Source organism: Rhipicephalus microplus, chromosome 9, assembly GCF_043290135.1.
Source record: "Rhipicephalus microplus isolate Deutch F79 chromosome 9, USDA_Rmic, whole genome shotgun sequence".
Taxonomy (NCBI): Eukaryota; Metazoa; Arthropoda; class Arachnida; order Ixodida; family Ixodidae; genus Rhipicephalus; species Rhipicephalus microplus.
In genome coordinates this window covers 42809979-42835554 of record NC_134708.1, presented here as the reverse complement: position 1 = coordinate 42835554, position 25576 = coordinate 42809979, and the positions used below count along the sequence as shown (strand labels likewise).

The following is a 25576-nucleotide window of genomic DNA, read 5'->3' as shown; positions in this document are numbered from 1 at the left end:
TATTTTGTTGGTGCATACCTATGTACAGTAAAACCTCGTTATTTCGATGTCACTGGGAGCGTGAGAAATCTTGAATGAAGCAGGTTTTCGAATTACCAGAACATACAAAATGTGGAATGCAAGGAACTTGAAATTAATCATATTAGTCAGGGCTGGTCATTTGCTGTGCCGGCTAGTTGGTGGCTCTGAGGGTCATGTTTTCGAGTAATACCTTGTCATAGTTTTGCTGCAAACAAGGGGAAATTCTGGGCCTAACTGCTCTCTCACTGTAAAAAAAAAAAAAAACAGCTGAAATTAGCGTTTGCGAAAGAGACACTGCAACACAGTAGTGACACGCCGGCAGCATGTCGCCTGCTCCTCGCTGCGTCAGCACGTCATGATGCGACCATTCGCCCATTTATTTGTCATAAAATAAAGAATTTAATAATGGACAGTGTGACAAAATTCGCGATGTGTTTTCGCTGGAAAACATCATGTTGAAGCTTTCGACCAGAGTTTTCAAAGTAGGCGTTGCAGGCAAGAACTCCACCAGCTGTGAAAGTGCGTGGATTGCTGGAGAAACCGGCGCTCAGAGGTTCGCATACATCCTGGATCTCTGCAGACTGTTCTTTATTATTTAAATTCCCGGAAAGAATGAATAAATCGTGGCACGCTGACGTTGCGAGAAGCATGCGACATGCTGCCTGCACATTGTTCGTGTATTGCAGTGGAGCACGTCTTGCTTTCCACAGGGGCATATTTTAGTTGATCACAAGACTATTATTTTTTTTAATATAATTTTATTTTTCGTGCTGGAAGTAGGGAGGCAAAAGTGCTTCAGCTACCAGTCATTAGTATCGCTAAAGTACATTGCCTAGTGGCTGTTAAGGTCCGTCGTTTCCGCGGATTTGCGGCAAAATCGGGATTGGGAATGGGCGCACCGCACCCAAAGTTTTTGAAATAACGAGACTTGTACTGACTCCCGCTTCAATTTATCCACTCAAACTTACATTGCGAAATACGGGACTGCAAAAATACTTCGAATTAAGCAGGATTTCAAAATAACCGAGTTCAAATTAACGAGGCTTTACTGTAGCTAAAAATAATACCCACTGCAGCATAAATCGCTATTAATAAAATTCTTTAAACATTCTTGGTAGGCTTGTGCGGTATGCTTGTGCTAAGGGGAGGCAGGAGGGTTGAGCACTGTACTCCTGGAACCATTGCAAAAAATCACAACGAAACTGAACCATGTCGAAAAAGATAGCTGAGGTATCAGGGTTGTTTTGCAGTGAATTCGATTGACTTCCCCAGGCAGTGAATAGTACTGCTTACTTGCTCCTTCAAGAAGAGATGTACGCAACACTCACAGATTGCATTGATAATGAAAAAGCAGCATGACATTTTGTGACGAGGATATTTGCGTGAATATAACGTGAATATAACGTGAATGTTTCTGCGCGGCGATTTTGTCCGGCTGTGTTGTGTGTGTATCGCTGTAGCTTGAAGAGTAAAAGTCTTGCATTTAGTTTATGAATGTTGAAGTTTCGGCTCTGAGGAGTTCTAGGTAAGGCAACGCCATATGACGTTGCGCTGTGTGTCAAATGACAAGGTGCCTCTGTCTCTAGTGCCACCCTGGGTCATGACATTGCAGGCGTAATGTATTCACCATCTGGCAACTACAACGAATCGGTCCATGCTTTTTTATTTATTTTTTTTACTGCAGGTTTGATCTTCGCACTCGAGCATTGGCATTTGTATGCGATGACCTTTGCGCCGTTGTGGATGAAGGGCAGTTGCTTGCAACGCTGCTTCCCTTTCTGATGCCGACGGAGAAGTCTGAGATATCGCTTGCCCGCGTGGCATATGCTAGCCGGGCCCTTCAGCGGTTTCCAATGTTCAAGACTGTCACCACTGACAGTGAGTGTGGAATATATGTGTACTGTGTGATGGTTGTGGAAGTTAAGGCTCAGTATATGTAATTATTAGGGGTGTGTGAATACATTCAAGGTTCGATATAACGAACCCAGATAAAATGCAATATTGGCTATGATAAAGTAAATGAAAAATAGTTCTGCAATATATATAGTGTTAAGAGTATACCATTATAACCAATTTTCAAATATAACAAATTTATTTTCGTGTTATTTGCATCTATTTAATTAGGTTTTAGTATAGTGAAATTCTGAACAGAATCATACAGGGAGGACACCGAATCGAATATTAATACTAGTCTAAATACTGTTTGAATAATTTTTGAATAATTAGGCGATCATTTTTAAAGTAGCCTGCCTTTGATCGGTAAGGCAACAATTTTCAAGACGGCCCAAGAATTCCACGAAATTTTATTTGAAACGCTGGTTTATCGTTGTCGGCCTCTAGGCATTTCGATCGGCATGGTAAGCACCTTCAAGCAGATCGATGGCGTTGGCTCTGCATCAATATAAGACTGCAGGAACACGCAACCAACCAGTTGACCAACGATAGTGCCGCACACTCACCGAAACTACTGAAACCACCGAAATTTACAGGCACAAAATGTCATTGGCAGCAGGATGACTACTGTTGGATTGCCGAGAAGTCTCTAATGAAAATTGATGACTCTGATAATCAAGTGGTGCCTTCATTCATTTTTATAACTGGTACATCATGGCCGCTAAATGTTGCGATAAAACGTTGCAGTTGGTTACTCATACTATTTAGTTAGTCGTGTCAGATGGGACTGGCACACAGTGGGGTGCCCCTCTTTTATTTATTTCATCAGTTTTGTGGGTTTAATGCTTCAAGAAGACAACAATATAGTCTGCGTAGCAGTGGCGGTCGTAATCTGAGTGGTCGCAGTGCTGCTTTACGGCAAGTACCATATTTATTCTAATCTAGGCCGATGATGTCTTTCAAATTTATTTGTATGAAACTTGATGATCGGCTTAGATACGGGGATTTTGAAAAACGCACTGAAAGAAGGATGCACAACTAGCGCCACCTAGACTGTATTTTCGCCATTAGTAGCCGAGCCAACACCTGGCCTAAGTAAACACGTGTGGCCGCCATTTTGATCTTTGTGACGAGTGTTGAGGCAAGCTGTTTTGTCATTTCGCGTCGCGCTTCAAGAGGTCTGTGTGTGGCGTAGCTCAATGGCGCCAAACAAGCGGTGTTGTTATAGCCCCGCTTATAAAAGAAAAGTTGTTATAGCTGGGGAGCCGTCGTCCAACATTCAAGCTGGGCAGGACTTTGGGGTGGACGAAAAAAAATGTGCGTCGCCGGAGGGGCTGCAGCATGTGACGACATCCCAGGAACTGTGATTGTGCGATCTTTTAAGAAGTGTGGCATGTTTAATGCGCTTGATGGCACCAAGGATTGCGCACTGCTTGAAGACAGCGACAAAGAAATCGGTGACAAGGAAAGCAGCGACGATGACTCGAAATGAGCGCGGTATCTTCATGATTCAAATAGTTAGAAGCAGCATGAAAAAAAACAATGAAAGAGAAACACACACAACAGGACTAGTGACTATGTGTTTCTCGAGGTATTAGAATTGTAAACCAACTGCTTTGTTTCATCTTCATGTTCAATAAACGTTTTGTCTTAGTGCATGGTGTCTTCACTGATTCATTAGGCCTACATTTTATGTATTTTTTTTATCTGGCTTCAGACTATTGAAAGTCGGCTTAGAATCAGGGTTGGCCTAAATTTGAGTAAATACAGTAGCTTCTGCATGACATCAATGTTGCTTCGTTGTTATAACAGGATTACAATATGTTTTACGAATGCTTTCATGCAGCTTATCTTACTCGCGAATGAAATGTGGACAGATTGGTCACTCAAGATCGCATGACATTTTGCTTATATAAGGCGCACTTTTGTATAGACACGCCAGCGAAAACTTCAGAGAAAAAGGTGCATGTTATAGGCTGGAAAGTAGGACACTTAACTTATTGAGCAGAGAGGTCTCGACTGGGTAATGTCATTCAATGGCTAACTGTTTTGCAGAGAGGATGGCGGCTGCTTTGGGAGCAGTGGACCTGGACACCATCACCGAGTTGCTACTGGCCAACATTGCGGAGACTGTAGGGAAGGTTGAGCAGCCCCTGGCTCTGGTAAGAAGCAGCACCAGCATTTTATATTTACGTGGGAAAGGGAAAAGCTTGAGAAAGAGTGTATTATACCCCTGTCATACGGCAAATCTAATGCCTCTAATGCCATTTATAACGAATGACATTTAGCGGACCCAGTGTCCCTTTACCTGCGTGCTGTCACACAACCAAACGAAATGTCATATTGAAATCATGACCGTGACCTTAGCCCTGCTGAGCCATAGATTTCGGGAATAATAAAAGTACAGTCGAGTACACTTATAACGAAGCTGAGCCTGACGCGGCATCCGTTCGCTGTATCCCAAAGCTCGTAGTAAATGAAACACAGCTTTTAAAAAGCTTACGAGTGAAAACACACAATTTTTTGCCCAAGTAAGTCCATGATGCACGTGTTTCAAAGAGCAGAAGTGATAAGGGCGGTCTCGAGTTAATTTAAAACGGCAACGTCCTCTTCACTGAGGCCCGTAGCATAAGCTGCATGAGGCACTGTCTCCAGAGTTTCACCGTTCTCGCAATCCAATTCCTCCAAATCGCTCTTGCCGCGTGCTTACTTCACAGTGCCCTAATCCGTGGACGGTTCCGCGGTGTCGGCATCATCATTGGTTGTAATTAAACCATCGCAACAGATGTCCCACCCGCTCTGCCCGGTCGGAGTCGACAACGCGCTGCCATAAATCGCCGCCGGAGTGGTCCTGTTGGGAAGCTTCAGGCTCGGCATCGGGCCCGACGTCGACGAAGTCGGCATCGCGAAAGCAGTTTTGCGTGCATGTAGCCATCACCGCCACTCACGAAATATGCGCCATCTCCACAGCTGAATACAGGGACGTCCGAAGTGGCACGTTAGCTGCCAGGTGGTTGGAAGCTATGAGCGAGCACTCTGCAATGCGGCACCCAACGCACGGATTACGGCCAAGCCAAGCGGTCACACTTTCGACGTTTTGTTGAGCGGCAGGAAAAAAGATGCGAGGCCTCCTGTCCGCCATGCTGAACACGCACGCACACCAAGAGCGAGGAAGATGCGACATGCAACACACATGCCAGAACATGTGGCACAGCTCTGGGCCAGTTTCTAGTCAGAAAACAAACCTTCTGAAATTGAGTCAGTGTGGGTGGCGTCATAGAGGAGCGATAAACGGGAGAGGAGAAACAAAGCAGAGGCAGTGCTTGACCACCTCCCCCACCCCCCTTCTTCGTGCTCACGCGAGGAGAAGGGGGCGAGTTGGCGTGCAAAGTGGGGGAGCGGACAGTCGCCTAGGGATTGACACAGCCCCAAGAAAAAGTTGCTTCACGTGTAAACAATTTTATGTGCAGCACGCTGGGCTTAATCTTATGTAGTGCACTACTCTCATACGTGGTATCGAGGAGAAAACATTTGTGATTGTTAGAAAAAGTGAACATTTAGAATGTGCACCTGTATTATTGCTGGTGACTCAAACTTTTACTGGATGTTTTCCCCCCTCCTTTTTTTTCTTTTTTCACAGCTGTACTAAACAAGTAGCAAACATTGCATGCAGTTCTACTAATGTCTGTAACTAATAGTTAGGCTGTACCAAATGTTAACATGGAATAATATTTTGTGTGTCATTTTGCTTCAGCAGTTGAGGTGACATTACCAACCTAATCTTACCTTGATATCTAATTGTGATGTGCGCAAGGTGCCTTCCCGATTTTATATTTTCCTATCCTGCACTGTAAATATGTACAGGTAAACCTGCTTTTAACGAACCTCTATGTAACGAATTCCTTAATATAACGAAGTTTTTCAATTCCCAACGTCACTCCATAGAAGCGCATGTATTTTCAACCTCTATGTAACAAAGTAACAGTGGGAGACAACCTTGATATAACGAATTTTCTCCGCGGACAATCTAGGAATTTCGCTTCGCATTTTGGTATGAGCATGCATCTTCTGCGGCTGCCCCGCCTCCGACGAAGCGGTGTCGGCATGCACGGCGCACCAGGCAAGATCGAGCGCTCGTTAATGCGCGCGGGTGTGCGCCAGGTGGGCAGGCAGGCCTGCACCCCACGAGCCAATGTGGCCGCCGTTCCCGCCGCCACACCCCCCTCATCTTTTAACCAAAATCAAAACAAAAAAAAAGAAAACTACTTTTGCGTGTTGGCAGTGCCACGCTTTTAGTTAGCGTCACATATGTGGGCACGCGTTGCCTATGGAGGGTGCTTTACCGAATAGTTTTCCGCGGTATCCGTGTGTGTGTCTGTGTACGTGTCGTTCCGTCTTCGTTTTCGACCCCGCTCGCGCATGCATGGTGTGGCCCCGACGACGTTCAGATTTTTTTTCTTATGGTGATAGAAATTATATGGAGTCTCAGAGTGCATCAAGTCACGTTACACGTGAGACATGAGTGGCATCTGGCAGTTATCTTGGAAAACGAAGCGCGCCTGTGGCGTGCGCGCTCATCTCGGAGGTGATAAGGTGTAGAACGCTAGGCGACGGGTAGGTGCCACCACCGTGTCATCTTAGCAAAGCGTTGGAAACACTTGCCTTTCGTGCAAGCATTGCATGGTCAGCGCAGCGTGATAAACGCTACGGTCCTTAGAATTGCTTATGTATGCCTTGTCTAGTAAAAGATATACATACAAAATATTTACGTGTTGTTATGGTGCTTCAGATATGCACAATAATCACTTTTCAATAGACAATCGCACAAGTATGAACACTGAACATTGAGCAATATTAGTGGGCGCTGTGGATGGGGTCGGCTGTTCGGGGTATCGGTCGGTCACTCCTGTGCCTTTTAGGGCGTCATTCATCATCATCATCATCAGCCTGACTACGTCCACTGCAGGACAAAGGCCTCTCCCATGTTCCGCCAGTTAACCCGGTCCTGTGCTTGCTGCTGCCAATTTATACCCGCAAACTTCTTAATCTCATCTGCCCGCCTAACCTTCTGTCTCCCCCTAACCCGCTTGCCTTCTCTTGGAATCCAGTTAGTTACCCTTAACGACCAGCGGTTATCTTGTCTACGCGCTACATGCCCTGCCCATGTCCATTTCTTCTTCTTGATTTCAGCTATGATATCCTTCACCCCTGTTTGTTCCCTAATCCACTCTGCTCTCTTCTTGTCTCTTAAGGTTACACCTACCATTTTTCTTTCCATTACTCGCTGCCTCGTCCTCAATTTAAGCTGAACCCTCTTTGTAAGTCTCCAGGTTTCTGCTCCGTAGCTAAGTACCGGCAAGATACAGCTGTTATATACCTTCCTCTTGAGGGATAGTGACAGTCTACCTGTCATAATTTGAGAGTGCTTGCCGAATGTGCTCCACCCCATTCTTATTCTTCTAGTTACTTCAATTTCGTGGTTCGGCTCCGCGGTTATTACCTGCTCTAAGTAGACATAATCTTTTACAACTTGAAGTGAACTATTACCTATCTCGAAGCGCTGCTCTTTTCCGAGGTTGTTGTACATCACTTTCGTTTTATGAAGATTCATTTTAAGACCCACCTTTCTGCTCTCCTTGTCTAACTCCGTAATCATGAGTTGCAATTCGTCCCCTGAGTTACTCAGCAATGCAATGTCATCGGCGAAGCGCAGGTTACTAAGGTACTCTCCATTAACTCTTATCCCTAACTGTTCCCATTCTAGGCTTCTGAAGACCTCCTGTAAGCACGCGGTAAATAGCATTGGGGAGATTGTGTCCCCCTGCCTTACACCCTTCTTGATTGGTATTCTGTTGCTTTCTTTATGAAGCACTATGGTAGCAGTTGATCCCCTGTAGATTTCTTCCAGGATGTTTATATATACTTCATCGACGCCCTGATTCAGCAGTGTCTGCAGGACGGCTGATATTTCTACTGAATCAAACGCCTTCTCGTAATCTATGAAAGCTATGTATAGTGGTTGGTTATTTTCTGAGCATTTCTCTATTACCTGATTGATAGTATGAATGTGGTCGATTGTTGAGTAGCCTGTTCGAAATCCTGCTTGTTCCTTTGGTTGATTGAATTCTAATGTATTCTTTACTCTGTTAGCAATTACCTTTGTAAATAGCTTGTATACCACAGAGAGCAAGCTAATCGGCCTGTAATTCTTCAAGTCCTTGTCATCTCCTTTCTTATGTATTAAGATGATGTTAGCGTTCTTCCAAGACTCTGGTACCCTTCCCGTCAGGAGACACCTCGTAAACAGGGTGGCTAGTTTTTCTAACACAATTTGTCCTCCATCTTTCAGCAGATCTGATGTTACCTGATCCTCACCAGCAGCTTTGCCTCTTTGCATGCTCTCCAAAGCTTTTCTGACTTCTTCTATTATTACTGGTGGGGTGTCATCTGGGTTACTGCTAGTTCTTATAGTATTAAAGTCGTGTTTGTCCCGGCTACTGTACAGATCTCTGTAAAACTCCTCCGCTATTTTAACTATTCTATCCATATTGGTGTTTATTTTGCCTTCTTTGTCCCTTAGTGCATACATCCGATTTTTGCCTGTCCCAAGTTTCCTCTTCACTGCTTTGACGCTTCCTCCGTTTTTCAGAGCGTGTTCAATTCTCTCCATGTTATACCTTCTTACATCGGATACCTTACACCTATTAATCAGCTTCGAAAGCTCTGTCAGTTCTATTTTGTCTGTTGTACTTGAGACTTTCATGATTTGACGCTTCTTAATGAGATTCTTCGTTTCCTGGGAAAGCTTGTCAGTGTCCTGTCTAACTACCCTGCCTCAAACTTCCACTGCACACTCCGTAATGATACTCGTCAGATTATCATTCATTGTATCTATGCTAAGGTTGGTTTCCTCACTAAGAGCCGAGTACCTGTTCCGAAGCGAGACTAAATTCCTCTACTTTCCCTCTCAGTGCTAGCTCATTGATTGGCTTCTTGCGTATCAGTTTCTGTCGTTCCTTCCTCAAATCTAGGTGAATTCAAGACCGTACCATTCTATGGACTGCATCGTACCTTGCCAACCACTTCTACGTCCTGCACGATGCCTGGGTGTGCACTCATTATAAAGTATATTTCGTTCTTATTTTCGCCATTAGGGCTCCTCCATGTCCACTTGCGGTTTCCTCGTTTTCAATAGAAGGTATTCAAAATCCGTAAATTATTGCGTCTGGCGTTTCTCGCCTCTGGCGTTTCTAGTGTCGATGCCATAATCTCCTACTGCCTGGTCTCCCGCCTGCTTCTTCCCTACCTTTGCATTAAAGTGTCCCATCAGTATTGTATACTGTCTTTTTACCTTACTCATTGCCGATTCCACGTCTTTAAGGGCGTCGTTAAGGGTGGACAAACAGACAAATGTGCAGACAGACAGGTCAAAATTTTTGCGTCGAAGGTATCATCTTTAAAAAAAAGCCGCCCGTGCTCGGCGCCCTGCAGCTCATCACGATGCGCCGATGCGCGTTTATCTCCAACGCGTACTTTGCCCCGTGAGTTGAGGTGGGGTACGGGGAGGGGTAGATGCTTGTGCGCGCGCGCTTATCCTTCGGTGGGAAAAATCGCGCGCCTTCGACTTTGACCGGAACGATTGCATTTAGTTGTTGGGCGCACAAAGATTTCTTCGCTCGCTGGGCACGCACCGTTTGTGAAAAAAGTGCCCTTTTCAGACACAGCGCAGTAACAACATTAAGTTATGGAGGATTCCGATGACTCCGACACCGAGACTGAGAGGCAGCACCTAAACAGCCAACGAGCTCGAATTTAGCGCGGGCACTGACATTGTAATCGGTGTGCAGCGACAGCATGGCGTTAGCTGAAATTAAGGCAGACATCATGGGGGGAAAATGGAATGCCATGCAAATGAAAATAGCGACTGTCTTTTTGTGCCTAAGTGTGTACAAATGCAGTAACGCCGGCTACATCGGATTTTTTTTCTTTCGTTTTTTTTTTAAGTAAAATCTGCTCTTTTCAAAGCACCTACATGATGTATTAGCTGAATTGAATGAGAATCCTATACTCCTGCTACGACCCTCTCTGTCAGCGAAAAATACCTATCAAAAAAGTCTGGTTTAGCTTGCATTCGTTTTTCCAGACTGCTTGATTTTCAGGATGTTTTCGCGTTCCCTTGAGAGTCTGGGATTTCGGACGTTGACTGTATTGTGCAGAAGAAGTTCACCTCAGCTGTCGATATAAGTTGCTATTGCAATGAAGGTATCCGGCAATTAGAGGATTAATTACCTTAAAAGTTGCATTGCTATTGCAGGTGAAGACATTGGAAGAGCTCTGCTTCCCAAGCACAGGATACGCAGCAGCACAGCTTCGATGCATTTGTTGCTCCCTCCTGAATGGCCTGGCATCCTCAACGAAAAACGCTGAAGTCCTCCAGGAAGCATTGTGGTTTTACCGCCGACTGCTGGCTGAAAAGGCAGCTTGCGGCGAGTATGAGTTTGCGGTGGCTGCAGTTCGAGATGGGCGTGTTCCCTCTGCCATGGTCATCAGTGGCTTGACTGCAGTCATCAACGGCGTGAAACCTGTGGCAGCATTGAAGGGTGAGAGCGTGGTGATGACCATTTTGTACTTCTAAATGTATGGCTAAGGCACCAACCTTCTAGATGCGAAGCTGCTCTTTGACTATCCTGTGTAACGCTGTCCGTCTGTGTCTCTGTGTCAACGCGCCGCACCGCGTCCGCGTCCGCCGCTGTTGTTGGACAATGCCATGTAGGTCAAGGGCCAGCTGCATGTTGACATCACTTTCTCCCTTATCGGTAGCAGCTGCCAGCTCCTCCCAAAAAACTTAAGTGGTGTTAACACGCTCCTCTTTCTGCTCGCAACACTTGACCGCACGTTGAATAAAAACACTCTTTCGGCTGCATGAAACATGCATGAAACCCAACCCATCTTCCATGTCTTTGCGTTTCAAAGAAACGTTTGCTCAACTAAAGGCTACACCGAGCTTTGCTTCAAACGGTTTTTTCAGCACCGGCGTTGATGCCAGTTTCAGCCGGATCAACGGCGTGCGCACCGCTGCTGCTTCGCATCTCAACTAGGTTCCCTTCGGGGAGATGGTTCATAATTTGTTTAATGCAGCGGCTGCAGGGAGGGATCTAATTCACAACCTGTCGTGTGGTAGCGCCCCACCTCAGCTAAAGCTTCACCATCCACACTTTGCAGCTACTGTTTTCTCCTAGTGGGTTCAACGATTGATGGGCACTGCGATTTTACGGGCCCCTTGCAATTGATCCTCATCATCATCAGCCTGGCTACGCTCACTGCAGAGCAAAGGTCTCTCTGATGTTGGCCAATCAACCCAGTCTTGTGCTTTTCATTGCCACGCTATACCTGCGAACTTTTCAATCTTATAAGCCCATCTAACTTTCTGTCTCCCTTCGTGCGTTTGCCTTCTCTGGGAATCCAGTCAGTTCCCCTAATGACCAGCGATTATCCTGCCTACGTGCTACGTGCCCAGCCCACGTCCATTTCTTCTTCCTGATTTCAACTATGATATCTTCAACTCCGGTTTGTCCTCTGGCCCACTCTGCTTTCGTCTTGTCGCATATGGTTACACCCATCATTTTCTTTCCATCGCTCACTGCGTTCTCCTCAATTTAAGCTAAATCCTCTTTGTAAGCCGCCAGGTTTCTGCTCCGTAGATAAGTACTGGCAAGATGCAGCTGTTATATACCTTCCTCTTGAGAGTTCTAAACTAAAAGCAAAGTGGTCAGCAACATGAACAGAAGGAGATTCGATGGCCATGAAAGAAGGGACGAAGGTTGTCTCAGTGTGCGAGTGTGTGCGCATGGCAAACATGGTGTTCGACTAAGAGGCAGCGGAACATTCGAAGCCAGTGAACACCACCTTGGATTGTGAATCTAAGGTTGCATATGCTATGCTGCTGTATTTTTGGCCTGTTTTGTATCCGCAAAATACATCTAATGTAAGTGCAGTGTTTTGACTTAAGCCTGCTGTATAGTAATTCACTTGAACGTTTGCTAAGAGGTGATACATTCACTGTGAACAGTAAATTTGTCAATGATATTACAGATAATCCTGTGTGGGTCCTAAAACGACAAGACAAGGACACTCAAGCTGCATTGGACATCCTTACCGACATTTTCGAGACGATTGCAGAGAATTCGCTCGTCAAGAGCAGCTGCCGGTTACAATTTCGCCAGCTGCTTCAAAAATTTTTCAAGGTACAAAATTTTTTTAGTTGATCTCTGCGTAACGCATGCACTTCTGTTGTTTAGGCAGAGCTTGATAATGTTCCCAGCATTACATTGAACGTCTGTGTGATATATGATCCTTTGAGCATGATGTGCCATAGTAACTGAACTGACTCTGCAAGAGTTTTAACTAGGCTTGTGCGAATATTCAAATGCTTCGAATATTCGAACGAATAGTAGGGTATTTGAATTCGCTTCAATTCGAATTTAAATTGTTGAAAATTTTGAAGTATTTGCAAGAAACGAATAAGTGCATATTAGTCCGAATGTACTGCCTGTAAAGGTAGTTTCACTGCAGTGTAGAAGTGTGGAACCGTGAAAGCACTTGTCCAGTAGAAATCGGCTCTGCTGCCAAGCCCCCCAACAAATTTAAAGAGGCCTTGCAACACCTCTTGAGCACTGTCAGAAAGCGCTGCCGATTGGCAGTCAAGGCTACCGAGGACACGCAAGCCAAATATTATAGCGCGGCGTGCGATCACAGTAAATTCTCAAACTCAGCTGAAAATTGCTCTCTTCTCTCGGCAAATCACTCTACAAGCTTAGAAAGCACACGTGAGGTATTTTCTTTCCCCGTGCAGGGATCCCACTTTTGCGCCTACTGTGCCAAAGTGGGCTTAACAATATTTGCTGCGCCACCCTGATAAAATCGACGTAAATTGCGCCAAACCGTCCATCTCAGGGGTCCGCAACCTGCGGCCCACGGGCCGCATGCAGCTCGCTGGGCAGTCTTATGCGGCTCCTGGCACGACGTCAGAAATAATAAAATTGCTAGACACTGTAATCGCGGCAGTATTTAAATAACTACAAATAATGCTTCAATTACCGTAGACAGTGGTCGAGTCTAATTGGAGAATTCTTTACTTTCCTGCGAACGATTGCGCCTTCGCTGCTACCCTCTACACGGCAGCCGCAGCGTGGCCAGCACGTGACGAGAAAAGAGGAGCGTTTCCGCGCAGAGAGAAGCGATCGGCGTTAGAAAGACAAGCAACTTTCCACGGCAGCGTTTTTTTTTTTTTTTTTTTTTTGCTTTCTTCACGCGCGGCATTGAAAGGAAAAGCATCTCTACGTGACAAGGACGGGAAAGGGGGGGTGTGTGGCACCGGCACGTCGCAGATCGGCATTTGAGAGAGAACCAACACTCCGTGGAGGCGCTGCATCGTGCTCCCTATCAGGCCACAGAAATTGGGTGCCTTTCTTCCTCTTTCCTCTTCTAACCATCACTCCACGACAGCTTTTTTTTTTTCCTCTCTCCGCTCGCGGCGCAAAAAGGAGAAGGGTCTCTACGTGGCAGGGACGAAAAAGAGAGAAGCGTGGCACAGGCGTGTGTCCCAGATCGGCGTTTGCATACCTGCCAGCTCTTTTTGACTTCCCGTAAAATGTACGAATTTTGATTGCGCATACGATTTTACGAATTTTGCCTGATATTTACTAAAAAATTTCGTTTCCAATAAAAAAAAATAAATTGGTAAAATAGTGTGCCCTCTTCGATTGGCTACAGCGCATAGCCGTTGCTGGCTGCATAGGTCACAAAAACTACCTTGTGCTATATTCTGCCACCAGGAGAGACCTATATCTATTGGTGCTATCGTCGTCACATACTTGCAAAGTCTCCGGCATTGTCCGGGAGACTCGGGGATTGCGACCATTTCTCTCATTGGTAGGGTTGCCATGAAAATCTGCCGAAAATCGAAATGTGTGTGCGAGATGTGGCCGCATTGACGAAAATGCAGGTCAGTCTGTTCCAGGCTTTTTGCCAGCCCACTGCATGATAAACGAATTTGAGAGGCGTTCATCTAAACTTACAGTAGAGTCTCAGGGATGTGAAACTGTGGCAGATACGAATTCGTGAAATTCTCCAGCCAAATTCACGTGTCCATTAGGCGAAATTCGAATGTTCCGAACACTTTTCCTAATCGCGGCACGTGATATGAACTTTAGTACCGAAGCCGTCGAACTAAGGCCGATCGAGAGCAGCATGCTCGAATCTTCGGAAGTATGCGTGCAACCAGCACACGCGCTGTCTTGAACTGTGCGTGTGGTTGTCGTTGCCACAACAACTGCGGACAAAACCGTGGTTTTTCGACGTGGTCATGTTTGGTGATAACGTTACTGACAGAACTCCTAAAGTGTGCGTGCGGCTAGCGTTCAACCAGTCAAAGCAACGCTGCTTTCGGCAAACTCTGTGGAGAAAACGGCGGCAGTCACGACCATAAATAACATAAAATGACTGTCTCCTAATTTGTGGGCGCGGCCCACGAACGACCAGTCAAAGCAACGCTGCTTTCCGCAAACTCTGTGGAGAAAACCGCGGCAGTTGCGGCCATAGGTAACACAAAACGATTTAGTTTTGAGGGCATGTGGATTGAAAACAGAACTACCGTTTGCCACGAACCGCCATGCCCAAAACCGAGGCCACGGCGATGCGATAGCGATCTACGAGCTCCAAGGGCACATGGCTGACGCAGCGGCAGGATGAAAGGCGGCAAAGACGTAAAAGAGGCTAGAAGCGTTTTGCCGTTCCTGTCCAAAGAATCTAGTAGCGAGCAAAGCTAAAGCTTTTATTCGCGCTTTCGCAGCAGCCAGCTGCACCATCCCGTCCGTTGACGTGCGTCCCGGGAAGACATACGCGAGTTTTAACGAAAATATATTTTGCTAGTTGTTTTGTGTGGGGGAACATGTGCGCCCAGCCACCCTTTCCCTTTTATGGCAGCACGACAGCCTAGTTGCCGGGACATGACTGTCCCTTCGAGAGTCAATAAAGCCTCTTGCGAAGAGAAGGAACACCCCCGCGGCCTGCGCTCGAGATCCTCCTTTCCCACGCATGGAACGGGTTTCCCCTCCCTCAGCGAGGGAACGTATACTTGTCAGGAAAGGGAAACCGGGGCAGTAAAGAAAACCAGCGTGCCGACAACCGAACTCTCCCTGACACCGGTCTAGGAAGGAGGAGGTCAAACCCGCAGCCCCCTGAGAGCCGAGGACGACAACGACCAAGGAGTGAGCGTCTACCCTTGTCTTCCGTAGTATCTCCTCGTGGCGTTTATGCATTATTGCTAACCTATAGCAATAAAGCGTGCTGTTGACCTAGCTTGTTGCCTTATTTGCCCGAACCCATGTAGCTGCAGTGAGACAAGCTACGGATAGAGGACGTTAATCATGCACGGTGCGACTGTGTGCGGCTGGAACATTAGCTAGGCTTCTGCGTCAGCTACATACAGGACGAACCGCCTACATTTGATGTCGCGAAATTTCGGCCGGGAGCATTTGCGCTCCTTCTTATAGACTCTCACCTTAGTGGAAAACCCTACGCTCATGTGTTCGGCCATTATGAGACCGCAGCGCCGAGGTTTGCGCGTGTGTTTGGTACTCCCAGCATTGTTTCTCGCGATGTTTTTTTGTTGTTCTTTCTTTTGGTGCCAAAAACAGGGGAAAATAATTCAGTGCGCCCATTTCACTTATGGCGGCAAAACGTGATTATGCTTGTCGCTAAAGGCAAATTCATCACAGCTACAAATTTAAAAAAAAGTCGATAACCCCCGCTCGGGGGTTTTAAGAATTTTTCTGTTGCCAGGTTGGCTCGTATACCGTATTTACTCGATTCTACCGCGCCCTCGATTGTAACGCGCACCCGATTTCCACCACGAAAAAAAAAAAAAACGTAAGACATCGATTGCAACGCGCACCCATTTTTCTCGCTGGCCCGCACGATCACACCACTCGAAAAAACGACTCCTTTCGGGAGCGTCTTGCGTTTATATATAAGGTACGGGCGAAGCTTGTGCCCATCTGACGTGTAACAGAGCATTGCCGTCACTGTGGTTTTACCGTGGACCGATGTCAGCACGCGAACTTGCTTCGCCTCCTTCTTCTCGACGGTTGTGGTGCCAGGCATGTCGAAGTAAAGAGGCGTCTGATTGGCATTCCCGATTTGCCCAAGCAGGTAGCCGTTGTTGCGCCGCAAGTTTAGGACGAACCTCTGAAAACTGTGAAGCTTTTCATCGTACTCCTCCGCAAAAGTTTTCGCATATGCATGTTCCCCTTCGGAAGGGAAAGCCTTTCCTCTTCATAAAGTTAGTTAGCCAGCACCTGCTCGCTTTAAACTGGCTCCGCATTAGACCTTTTTCTAAGACTAATTGCATAGCCCGCACTTGGAGCAGTTCTGTCGTCACGGGCCGCTGTGCCGCTCGCTGCTCAAGCACATACTCGCCGAGCAGCTCTTTAATTTGCGGAAACTGACCCTGCTGTGGTCCACTGAAGCCTTTGCGTGAAGCTTTGCTGTCGACAATCTTCTGCTTTTGTTTCCGCCGGTCCCGCACAGACGTTTCGGGAACTTCGAACGACCGCGATGCGGCCCGATTTCCGTCCGTTTCTGCACACGCGATGACTTTTCTTTTAAAAGCGGCATCGTGGTGCACTCGGGTTTTTGGAGTCGGCCCTTCCACGCCGTCGATGCTAATGCACTACTAGATGACGAACTCCTCAGCACATGTACGAAGTGCCGCACATGGGAAACACATAGGCAGAAATGGCCGACGCGCCATGCCGACGCATGTAGGGGGCGGCCATTTGAATTTGCCGATGGCAATAGATTGACCGTAATTTTTTTGTTCGTACTCGATTCTAACGCGCATGCGATTTATGAACTCTCTTAACCGGAAAAAAGGTGCGCGTTAGATTCGAGTAATCACGGTACATTGGACAGAGAGCAGACATTCTGCCCCAGCCTTTCCTGTTCTTCTTTTCCTTCTTCGTGCGCAGCATTGAGGTATCAGAGGTGCTGCTGTGGGATTGGGCGTGGTGCTTGAGAATAACGAACTCAAGGGCAGACAGTGGAGCGGTCACCAAATTTGTGAGCGGGTGTGGCGATCGCTCCCCGAGAACTCCAGAAAGAGCCCCAGAGTGGCTCAGGACGAGAATGACAAACTCAAGGGTAGACAGTGGAGCGGTCACTGAACCACCGGGATAGGCCGAATGGGCGCTAAACGTACGAGCTCGTTAGTTGCCGACAACGCCGCTGGAAGCAGCCCTGTGCACAATGAGATGCAAATGTTGCAGCCCGAACAGTTGGAGGACGGCAAGAAGAAAGCGGAAGTGAAACTGTGAAAGATATCAATCGTTGCAGTGGCGGAGCCAAAGCATAGACTTATCATTAAACGCGCCGATGTCGCAGTTCCCCCACCTGATAAAACGACCTTCACTATTGCGTACTTGGAGGCGGTAAATGCATTAATATTATTGCCTCGAAAGGGTAAGATGATTAGTGATGGGGACGCCAAGATTAGGAGAAGTGAGTGGAAATATGGCCTTGTCATATGCTTCAGCTCGTTTGTGTGTGAACTGCGTGACGGGTCGTCAGAGTGGAGTATGCCGTGCGTCGATGAAACAACAGAAAATCAATCATTTCGCGCTGAACGTGCTCGCCACCTGCGCAATGGCGGCTACTGGAAACAAGCAGAGTGCTTTTAATGACACGCTCGCAACGATGAATATACCGTGTTGTGGTCTCCACTCAAAAATGTGGCAATGTGGCAAGTAGTAAGGGAGCTAACACTTCGCTGCTCTTCAGCCTCGAAATTGATGAGCGAGTGCATGAGTTCGAGTTGCAACATGTACGTGTAACTCAATCTGGACAAGCCGGAAAATGTCGCTGTGTCATATGACGAATTGCAAATAACACACGCTCGTTCGTTGCACATCGGTGTTAATACCGTCACTGAACTGATAAGCGGCCCTGTCGGCAGACGGGCGCACGATGACAACTTGTAGCAGAACTTGAAGAAACGACACGCTTATGCAAACATTCAGCCCAATCACATGCCCGGTGCCTATTAACTGACTAAAAGTATGTTTGCCATGGTATTTTTCACTCGAAAAGGCGAAATAAAGTTTTAAGTTGTTGATTTTTTTTTTTCTTTTTCGGAACACAGGTTCTGACCACTTTCCTTGTTTGAGTGTTATGTAAAAGTGGACCTAGGACAGCTATAGCTATAATTCCTTTTGTACAATGTAACTAAATGTGCGCAGGAAACAGCGCTGAGAGCAGAATTTTAACGTGCAGCTCAGACTTTTCTATTTTATTATAAAATTTCTTCTTAATTACATGCAGACAATGAACTTGATTGTGTAATAGTTAGTTGAGGTACCTGCTCAATTTTCGATCAGCTTGCAGTGTGGCACTCCTCAGGCCTCCTAGTAATCATATATGTGCTAATGACTATGTGATATTATGTACATAAATTTTTATGGTTTAAGATTGTTAGAATTCTTTGTTTTCTTGATTTTCTCGAGATGACAATTTTGTACACCCTCATGACAATTCCTGCAATATGTTGGAAGCTATTACAGGTGGCAGAATAAATCTTTTTGTGGTTTGTTTGCAGCACACAACATGGGAAGCAGATTTTAATTTTTCTTGATGTAAGTTTTTAAAATTAGTCTTCTGTGTGACCACTCCATGGCCACATTCCGAGCTATGAAGTTTAGTCTGCTGTAAGGTAAAAAATAATGACCAAATCATAAAAGTGGTTCCTATGTTGTGTGGCTTGTGCTTTATGCTGTTGATTCCTATTTCACTTGTAAACTTCTGTCTGGTGGTTGTTTTTCTATTGTAGAATTAACAATAGATTGTTATCTTAATTGTATAATGAACTAATGAAGGTACAGAAAGAACATCACATTTTTAGAATCAGGAGAAGAAATGAGTAAGCATGCCAACTGTTGTCACATTTGGTTCAAGAATAGATAAGATAGCCCTCAGACCCATGTCCTCCCTGGAAGGGACACTAAAGGCAAAGAACAATTTATATCAGAGTGAAAGCTCAGTGTAAGACAACATCTAAAACGACAATATAGTAGAATCTCGATGATGCGAATTCGTAGGGAGCACACAAAATACTCATATCATCCCAAATTCGTAATAACGAAAACAAATTAAAGCTGATCATGAAGATGAACAAAAACTTTATCAAAGTTAGCGACTTCTTGCTGAAGAAGTCCATGATGTGTTTTTGTACTTTCTTGCTTTCGATATCCCTTGGGAAAGCCGCCTGAAAGGCATAAAACCGTGCTGTGGTTTCTTCGCTCAGGCTTCCGGCACTTACGTTGCGGCGCAGGAGATTGAGGGCGCGGTGGTTCTCTGATGTCGACGGCAGGGCGTCGCACATGTCGGCGTGTTCACCGTCACTGTCGGACTCCGTCTCCTTTGCCTCGTCAACCAGTTCTTCGACAGATCGCAGCTTAAAGGTCGCGACGTTGTCGTCCGCGGTGACGTAGTTTTGCGCTGAAGCTGGAGTCCCAAAGTTTTCCCAGCCCTTGATATTTAAATCACCCTCCGGCTCTTGGTCTTCTTCTGTCGTTGCCACATCCGATCCCGCAAAAAACCACACTTGCGAAAATAGTTCGCAATCATGTCTTGGGTGACATTGTACCAGGACATGGCCAGAAAATGTAATGCATCGAGCAGACTGATCCACAAGTTTTCGTCTTCGCACTGAATTTTAGGCAGAAGCCTTCCAAAAGCAATCTTTTGAAATGGTGCTTGACGTTTCGAATTATTCCCGCGTCTAGTGGCTGCAGGCAGCTTGTGGTATTTGCGGGCAGGAACTTTACGGTGACGTTGGTGAAGTTGCACTCTCTCGGATGGGCCGAACACTGATAGACGAAAAGCAAAATTTTTCTATTTTGGGCTGCTATTTCCCAGTCTAAAGTAGTCAAAAACTCGCGGAAAAAATCTGCAGTCATCCAAGCTTTCTTATTTCCCTTGTACAGGCAAGGCAAATGTCCTGTCGATCGAAAGCACCTTAGCTGTTTTGATTTGCCAGTGATGATCAGATGAAATTTTTTTCGAACGGTCAGCATTGGTGCAAAATAGCACGGTCACTCGTTCTTTACTGTTCTAGCCCCTCTGGCAGGCCGGGCCTTTCACGCACAAGCTTCTCTCTGGCTGGAGGTTGAAGAAAAGTCTGGCCTCAGCGTTGAATGCGTCACGTGGAGCATAATCTGAAATGAGCGTAGGCAATGTGCTCAGCCAGTCGCTGACCTATGATTCGTCCGCTTTCTTACCTTCACCGTCAACAACTTCGTACACTAGGCCGTGCCATTCTTCAAAACGGTGCAGCCACTCACCAGAAGCTTGAAAGTCGTTAATTCCAAGGGAAAGCGCAATGTTGTCAGCCTTTTCGTGTATCACCTTGCCATCTATGTTGATGCCAGCTGCTGCGAAACCACGTCAGCAGGACCTCTTCCAGCTTCACGTCGGTAGCCGTCTTTGCTTGCTTCACATTAGCGCCGAAGTGTTGTGCATTGTTCAACACGACGTCTTGCTGCCCAACAATGGTGCAGAGCGTCGACGGCGCTATTTCTAACTTTTTTGCCAAATCGGCGCGCTTCCTCTTGGGGTTTTCATCGACGTTTCTCAGTATTTCAATTTTCTTCGTAAAGGAAAGAGCTTTCCGCTTCCGAGACATGTTCACTTATGCTTCGGTCTCCAAGTATACGAGCAGCAACTTGCACAGATTACGCAGCAGCGGCGACACGAGCACAGAACACCTACAGGAGTGACGAAAACAACGAGAGCCTCTATGCGCGCACCCGCGCCACGTCCACGTGAAGTCGCGGTCACGCGGCGTAGTCACGTAGCAATAAAAAAAACACATGCAATAGCCAATGATCTGCAAAAAAATAGCTGACATACCAAACTTACCAAGCGCGTGACCCATCCTGGAAACGACATGAGAGGGACTCGCTCTGCCATGCTGCATACCTGGGCGCGACTCTCCTCCTCACAGGCTCGTATCTCGAGCAAGCGTGCCCAAGCATGAGATGTTTTTCCTTTTCCGTCGATTGGCGTAGCCGTTTCCACGTGGAGGAGGCGAGGAGACATTTCGGCACTTCTCCGCGCTGCTGCAAGGCTCGGGCAGCTCAGGAGGTGAAGGCAATCAAGGAGGGGAAAAAAAAGAAACACTGGCAGTCGCGATGGCCTCACCCCGCTTTGAGACCACCGCTTCGCTCTGCTTTGCTCCGCTCGCGTGCAGCGGTCACTCGCACATTCGTATCATCCAAATTGGCTCGGGAAACTGTTCGTATAACACCGAATTACGGCGTATCTTAAAGAACGTAGTGCGTTCGACACATCCACAAAATTCATATCATCGCCAAATTCGTATAAACCGTAATTGTATCATTGAGATTCTACTGTATTATCAATAGCAGTTTCATACTTACCAAGAAATCAAGGTAAATGCACGAGAACACTTGCACCTAGAGTAGGACATTCGCAAAATGATTCCGATAGTGTCGTAGCTGCCGCGTACATTTAATCACTAGTAATCGAACTAGCTGCCCTAAATAAAGAACCTTCCGTGCATCAAGAGATGTAATAAAATGGTGCTTGTTTGTTTCTGTTTGTTTCACTGAAAAAAAAAATGACAGCATATCCATGGAGTGAATGATGATGAATGGGGCGAAGCTTCGGAGGGTTTTATCAGTAAACCGTGAATTGGTCCGTCCGTCTGGCTGTCTGTCTGTCCATTCGTCTGTCTTACTGTCTGTCTGTCTGTCCATCCATCTGTCCGCACCTGCTGAGTGAGTCAAAGAACTAAGCAGTCACGTACCAAGAGAGACATTCATGTACAGATACACGGCTCAAGGAGCTTCGCTTCTAAAAAAACTGCCAGACGCTACTATGGAGAATCGCATGAGTGGTTCAAAAGTTAAATTTTCGCCTGGTTAAACTGTAAAGGTCGGGGCATCTAGGGGGGCCCAGTTGAACCAAGCACACCTGCCATCTCGGAGGCCATGGCAGAAAATTGTTCAGTGGCCGTTGTTGCTGCTGTGGCTCCCGCTACTTTCGCTCTGTTGCTACTGGTGTCGGCAGCTGCGTAGTAAAGCTGGGCAACGTTGTGCACGGTAGCAGTGGCGGGAAAGTTTCCACTTTGAGGCGGGTAATTCATAGTGTGCTAACACGATGCGGGCTACGAGAACGTGGTTTTTTTTTTTTTTTTTTTAAATAAGCATTTCCTTGGCATAAAGCTTGCACTACGAGACGTCTGGACCCCTGTTTCGGCACTCAACATCGACTTAATACTGTATTTTTTTAAATCTAGGCTGATAGCTTTTTTTGAAAATTCTTTGCATCAAACTTCAGGGTAGGCTTAGATTCGATGAGTTTGAAAAATGTGATATTTTTATTTGAGAAAACTCGTGCACAAGTAGCGCCACCTAGACTGTATCGTGGCCATTAGTAGCCGAGCTAACACCTGGCTTAAGTTCACACGTGATGCCGCCATTTTTATTTTTTTTAATGAATGTTGAGGCAAGCCTTTGTCATTTCGAGTCGCGCATTGAGTGGTCTGTGTCTGGCTCAATGGCGCCCAACAAGCGGTCTCGGTATAGTGCCGCTTATAAAAGGAAAGTTGTCCTAGCCACGGAGTCGTCATCTAACGTTCAAGCTGGGCGGGACCTTGAAATGGACAAAAAAAAAATGTGCGTTGCTAGAAGGGCTGCAGCGTGGGACAACAAGCCAGTAACTTTGATTGTGTGCTTTTTTAAGAAGTGCGGCATATCCAGTGCACTTGATGGCACCGAGGATTGTGCACTGTTTGAAGACAGCAACAAAGAAGGGAGCGACGGCTCAGAATGAGCGCACTATCTGCAAGCACGGCATCTTTATGATGCAAGTATCAGAAGCAGCGTGAAAAAAACCACAAGGAAACGCACACAACAGGACTAGCGGCTATATATTTCTCGGCTTATTAGCATCATGAACCAACTGCTTTGTTTCATCTTCATGTTAAATAGATGTTTTTCTTCGCTGTTTCATTCGGCCTGCATTCTAGATAAGTTTTCTTTTGTTTGTGGGAGGGGGGAGGGTCTTTGGAATTTTATGGGTCGGCTTAGAATTAGGGCTGGCCTAGATTCGAGTAAAAACGGTGCTTGCCTTCAGTGTCCCTTTAAATGGACTTTTAGGTTTGTGCGTGTTTACCTAGAACCTGTCATGTACTTTGCAGTTTGAAAGCATATTGTACGGGATGATGTGGGCTAAGTATAGAAAAGTTTAGAGCGTAAAATTTTTTTCTGCTTATGAATTGCACCTTACTTCTATTCGAATCCTGCTGCTTTTCAAGTCCACTTCAAAGCTATTCAGTGCTAACTAACATTCACCAAAGACTTAATTTTGTACAAAAGTTGCAAAGACCAAAATCATAGGAATACACTCAAACCTCAATGTAACAACCTGAATATAACAAAATATCGGTTATAATGAAGTAAATGAAGATAGCGTTGTAGTAAATATGGTGATACGAACAAACTTTTATAACAAATTTATGGATATAACAAAGTTATTTTTGTGTTAGACGCAACTTTGTTATAATGTGGTTTGAGTGTAACTGCGATTCAGGAAATCATCCCTATAGGGGAAGCTTGACCGTAATGCTGCAATCAAAATGAAGATGAATTCTACTTGAACTTTTTTTTCGTTCTCTCTCCCTCTTTCTTTTTTTTTTTTAATTGCAGGTTCACTGTCATAGCCTTCAGCATCAGGTGCACTTTTTAAGTGGACTTTGGCTGCTGCACCTAGACGCCATCTGCAACGCTTCCAGCACTGGTTCCCAGGGGGCGCCAGCTGCCCACCCAAAAGAGAGGCTTCAGTCCTTGGCCCTTGCAGTTTCGATTCAGTTGTTGCGAGATGCAGAGGGCATAAAGTGGATCCTGGCTGAAAAGAACCTTGGTAAGCACACGCTAAAAGATGCTAGAATGGAGCACTTTTATAAAGGGTATAATTTTCAACATGCAGCTTTGTAATCGAAACCTCAGATTTCCTAGACATTTGTGCTAATTTCGTTTTAAAGGTTTCACCTTCCTAACATGCGTACTGTTCATATTTCATTATGCATCATAGTATAGTCAAACCTTGATTCAATCAAGTGGCACTTGGAGAATATTTAGGTTGTTTTATTCTGTTTTTTTATTAGAAAAGTAAACAAAAGTATGCACTAAGTTCTTTGTCTGTAGTTGGGGGCCACCAGGCAATAAAGTGACAAGTGTAAACCATCAGTGAAGTTTTCTTACAAACTTCACTAATCACCTAGCTAACTTCAGTTTTTATCCATGATTCATTGATTGATTTTCTCCTGCTTTGCAGTCTTCCTGTCCATCATCCTGTCGCTTCTGTCACCAACGCAAGGAATTCGAGATTTGGCCGTCAGCTTGGTGGAGGCATCGGTCGCCTGTTCCCAAAAGGGACGCACTGGACTCCATGCCCTTTTTGAGCTGATCGCTGATCACGCTGCTGACGTATCAGTGGGCACCAAGTAGGTTTACAAGGATAAAGGGGCTACTTGAAAGAGTTGACTTGAGTTAGGCTGTGCACAAGAGGACTTAATCAGTCTGCTTGGTTTGTGAATATCGTTATGAACAGTAGACGCCACAGTGCAAGAACTACAGAGCATATGCACTGTTACATCACATGAGTTCCACTTCTTTTGTTTCTGTCCTGACTGTGTATGCTATTCATCTTACTGTGCTGTGTATTAGGAGGCTTTTCGTTATTGCCAGCTGATATAAAGTAAAGACAAAGAAATATGCACGCAGGCTTGTAATTTTTTGGGATGACCTGTGTACGTATTCCTTTGTCACTGTTGTTTATCCGCTGCCCAGAATCGATGACGCCCTCGGTTGCCTGCAAGGAGCAGAGCTCTTTTCTTCTTTAAATCTTCGATCCGGCTACTGGCAGGTCCCTATGAATGAAGCCGACCGCTCCAAGACTGCGTTTGTAACGCCTGATGGATTGTACGAGTTTAACGTCATGCCGTTCGGCCTCTGTAATGCGCCTTGCCACCTTCGAGCGTCTCATGGACAACATCCTTAGAGGCTTTAAATGGAACACATGCCTGTGCTATTTGGATGACGTCGTCGATTTCTCAAAGGACTTCAACTCCCACCTCAGCCGCCTTGCAAGCATCCTGACTTGTCTTTCGAACGCTGGACTGCAGCTGAATTTGAAGAAATGCCACTTCGCTGCCCGCCAGCTTATCATCTTAGGGCATGTTGTTAGCAAACATGATGTCCATCCTGATCCAGCCAAGCTTAATGCTGTCGCCGACTTTCCCAGGCTGGCTACACTAAAAGAACTCCGCAGCTTAATCGGGCTCTGCTCATATTTTCGCCGTTTTGTGCGCAATTTCGCCACCATAATCGCACCCCTGACGCAGCTACTTGCCAACAACCAAGACCTCTCGGCATGGTCCCCAGCATGCGACGAAGCATTCGCGTCTTTTCGCCATCTTTTGACATCACCACCTATCCTACGCCACTTTGATCTAGATGCTCCAACCGAAATTCATACGGACGCTAGTGGAGTTGGCCTCGGCGCTATTCTTGCTCAGCGTAAA

General features: G+C 46.0%; 1 protein-coding gene across 2 annotated transcripts in view; it reads left to right on the top strand.

Annotated features, from left to right (window-relative positions):
- l(2)k09022 (HEAT repeat containing 1 homolog l(2)k09022) overlaps window positions 1-25576 on the top strand; it is a 147275-nt gene that overhangs the window by 59433 nt on the left and 62266 nt on the right. For both annotated transcript variants that reach the window (XM_075873504.1, XM_075873505.1), the window contains exons 14-19: window positions 1706-1899; window positions 3970-4076; window positions 10229-10514; window positions 12007-12158; window positions 23700-23913; window positions 24328-24496. In XM_075873504.1, the coding sequence (XP_075729619.1) occupies window positions 1706-1899; window positions 3970-4076; window positions 10229-10514; window positions 12007-12158; window positions 23700-23913; window positions 24328-24496 (1122 nt within the window). The remainder of the gene's footprint in view (window positions 1-1705; window positions 1900-3969; window positions 4077-10228; window positions 10515-12006; window positions 12159-23699; window positions 23914-24327; window positions 24497-25576) is intronic.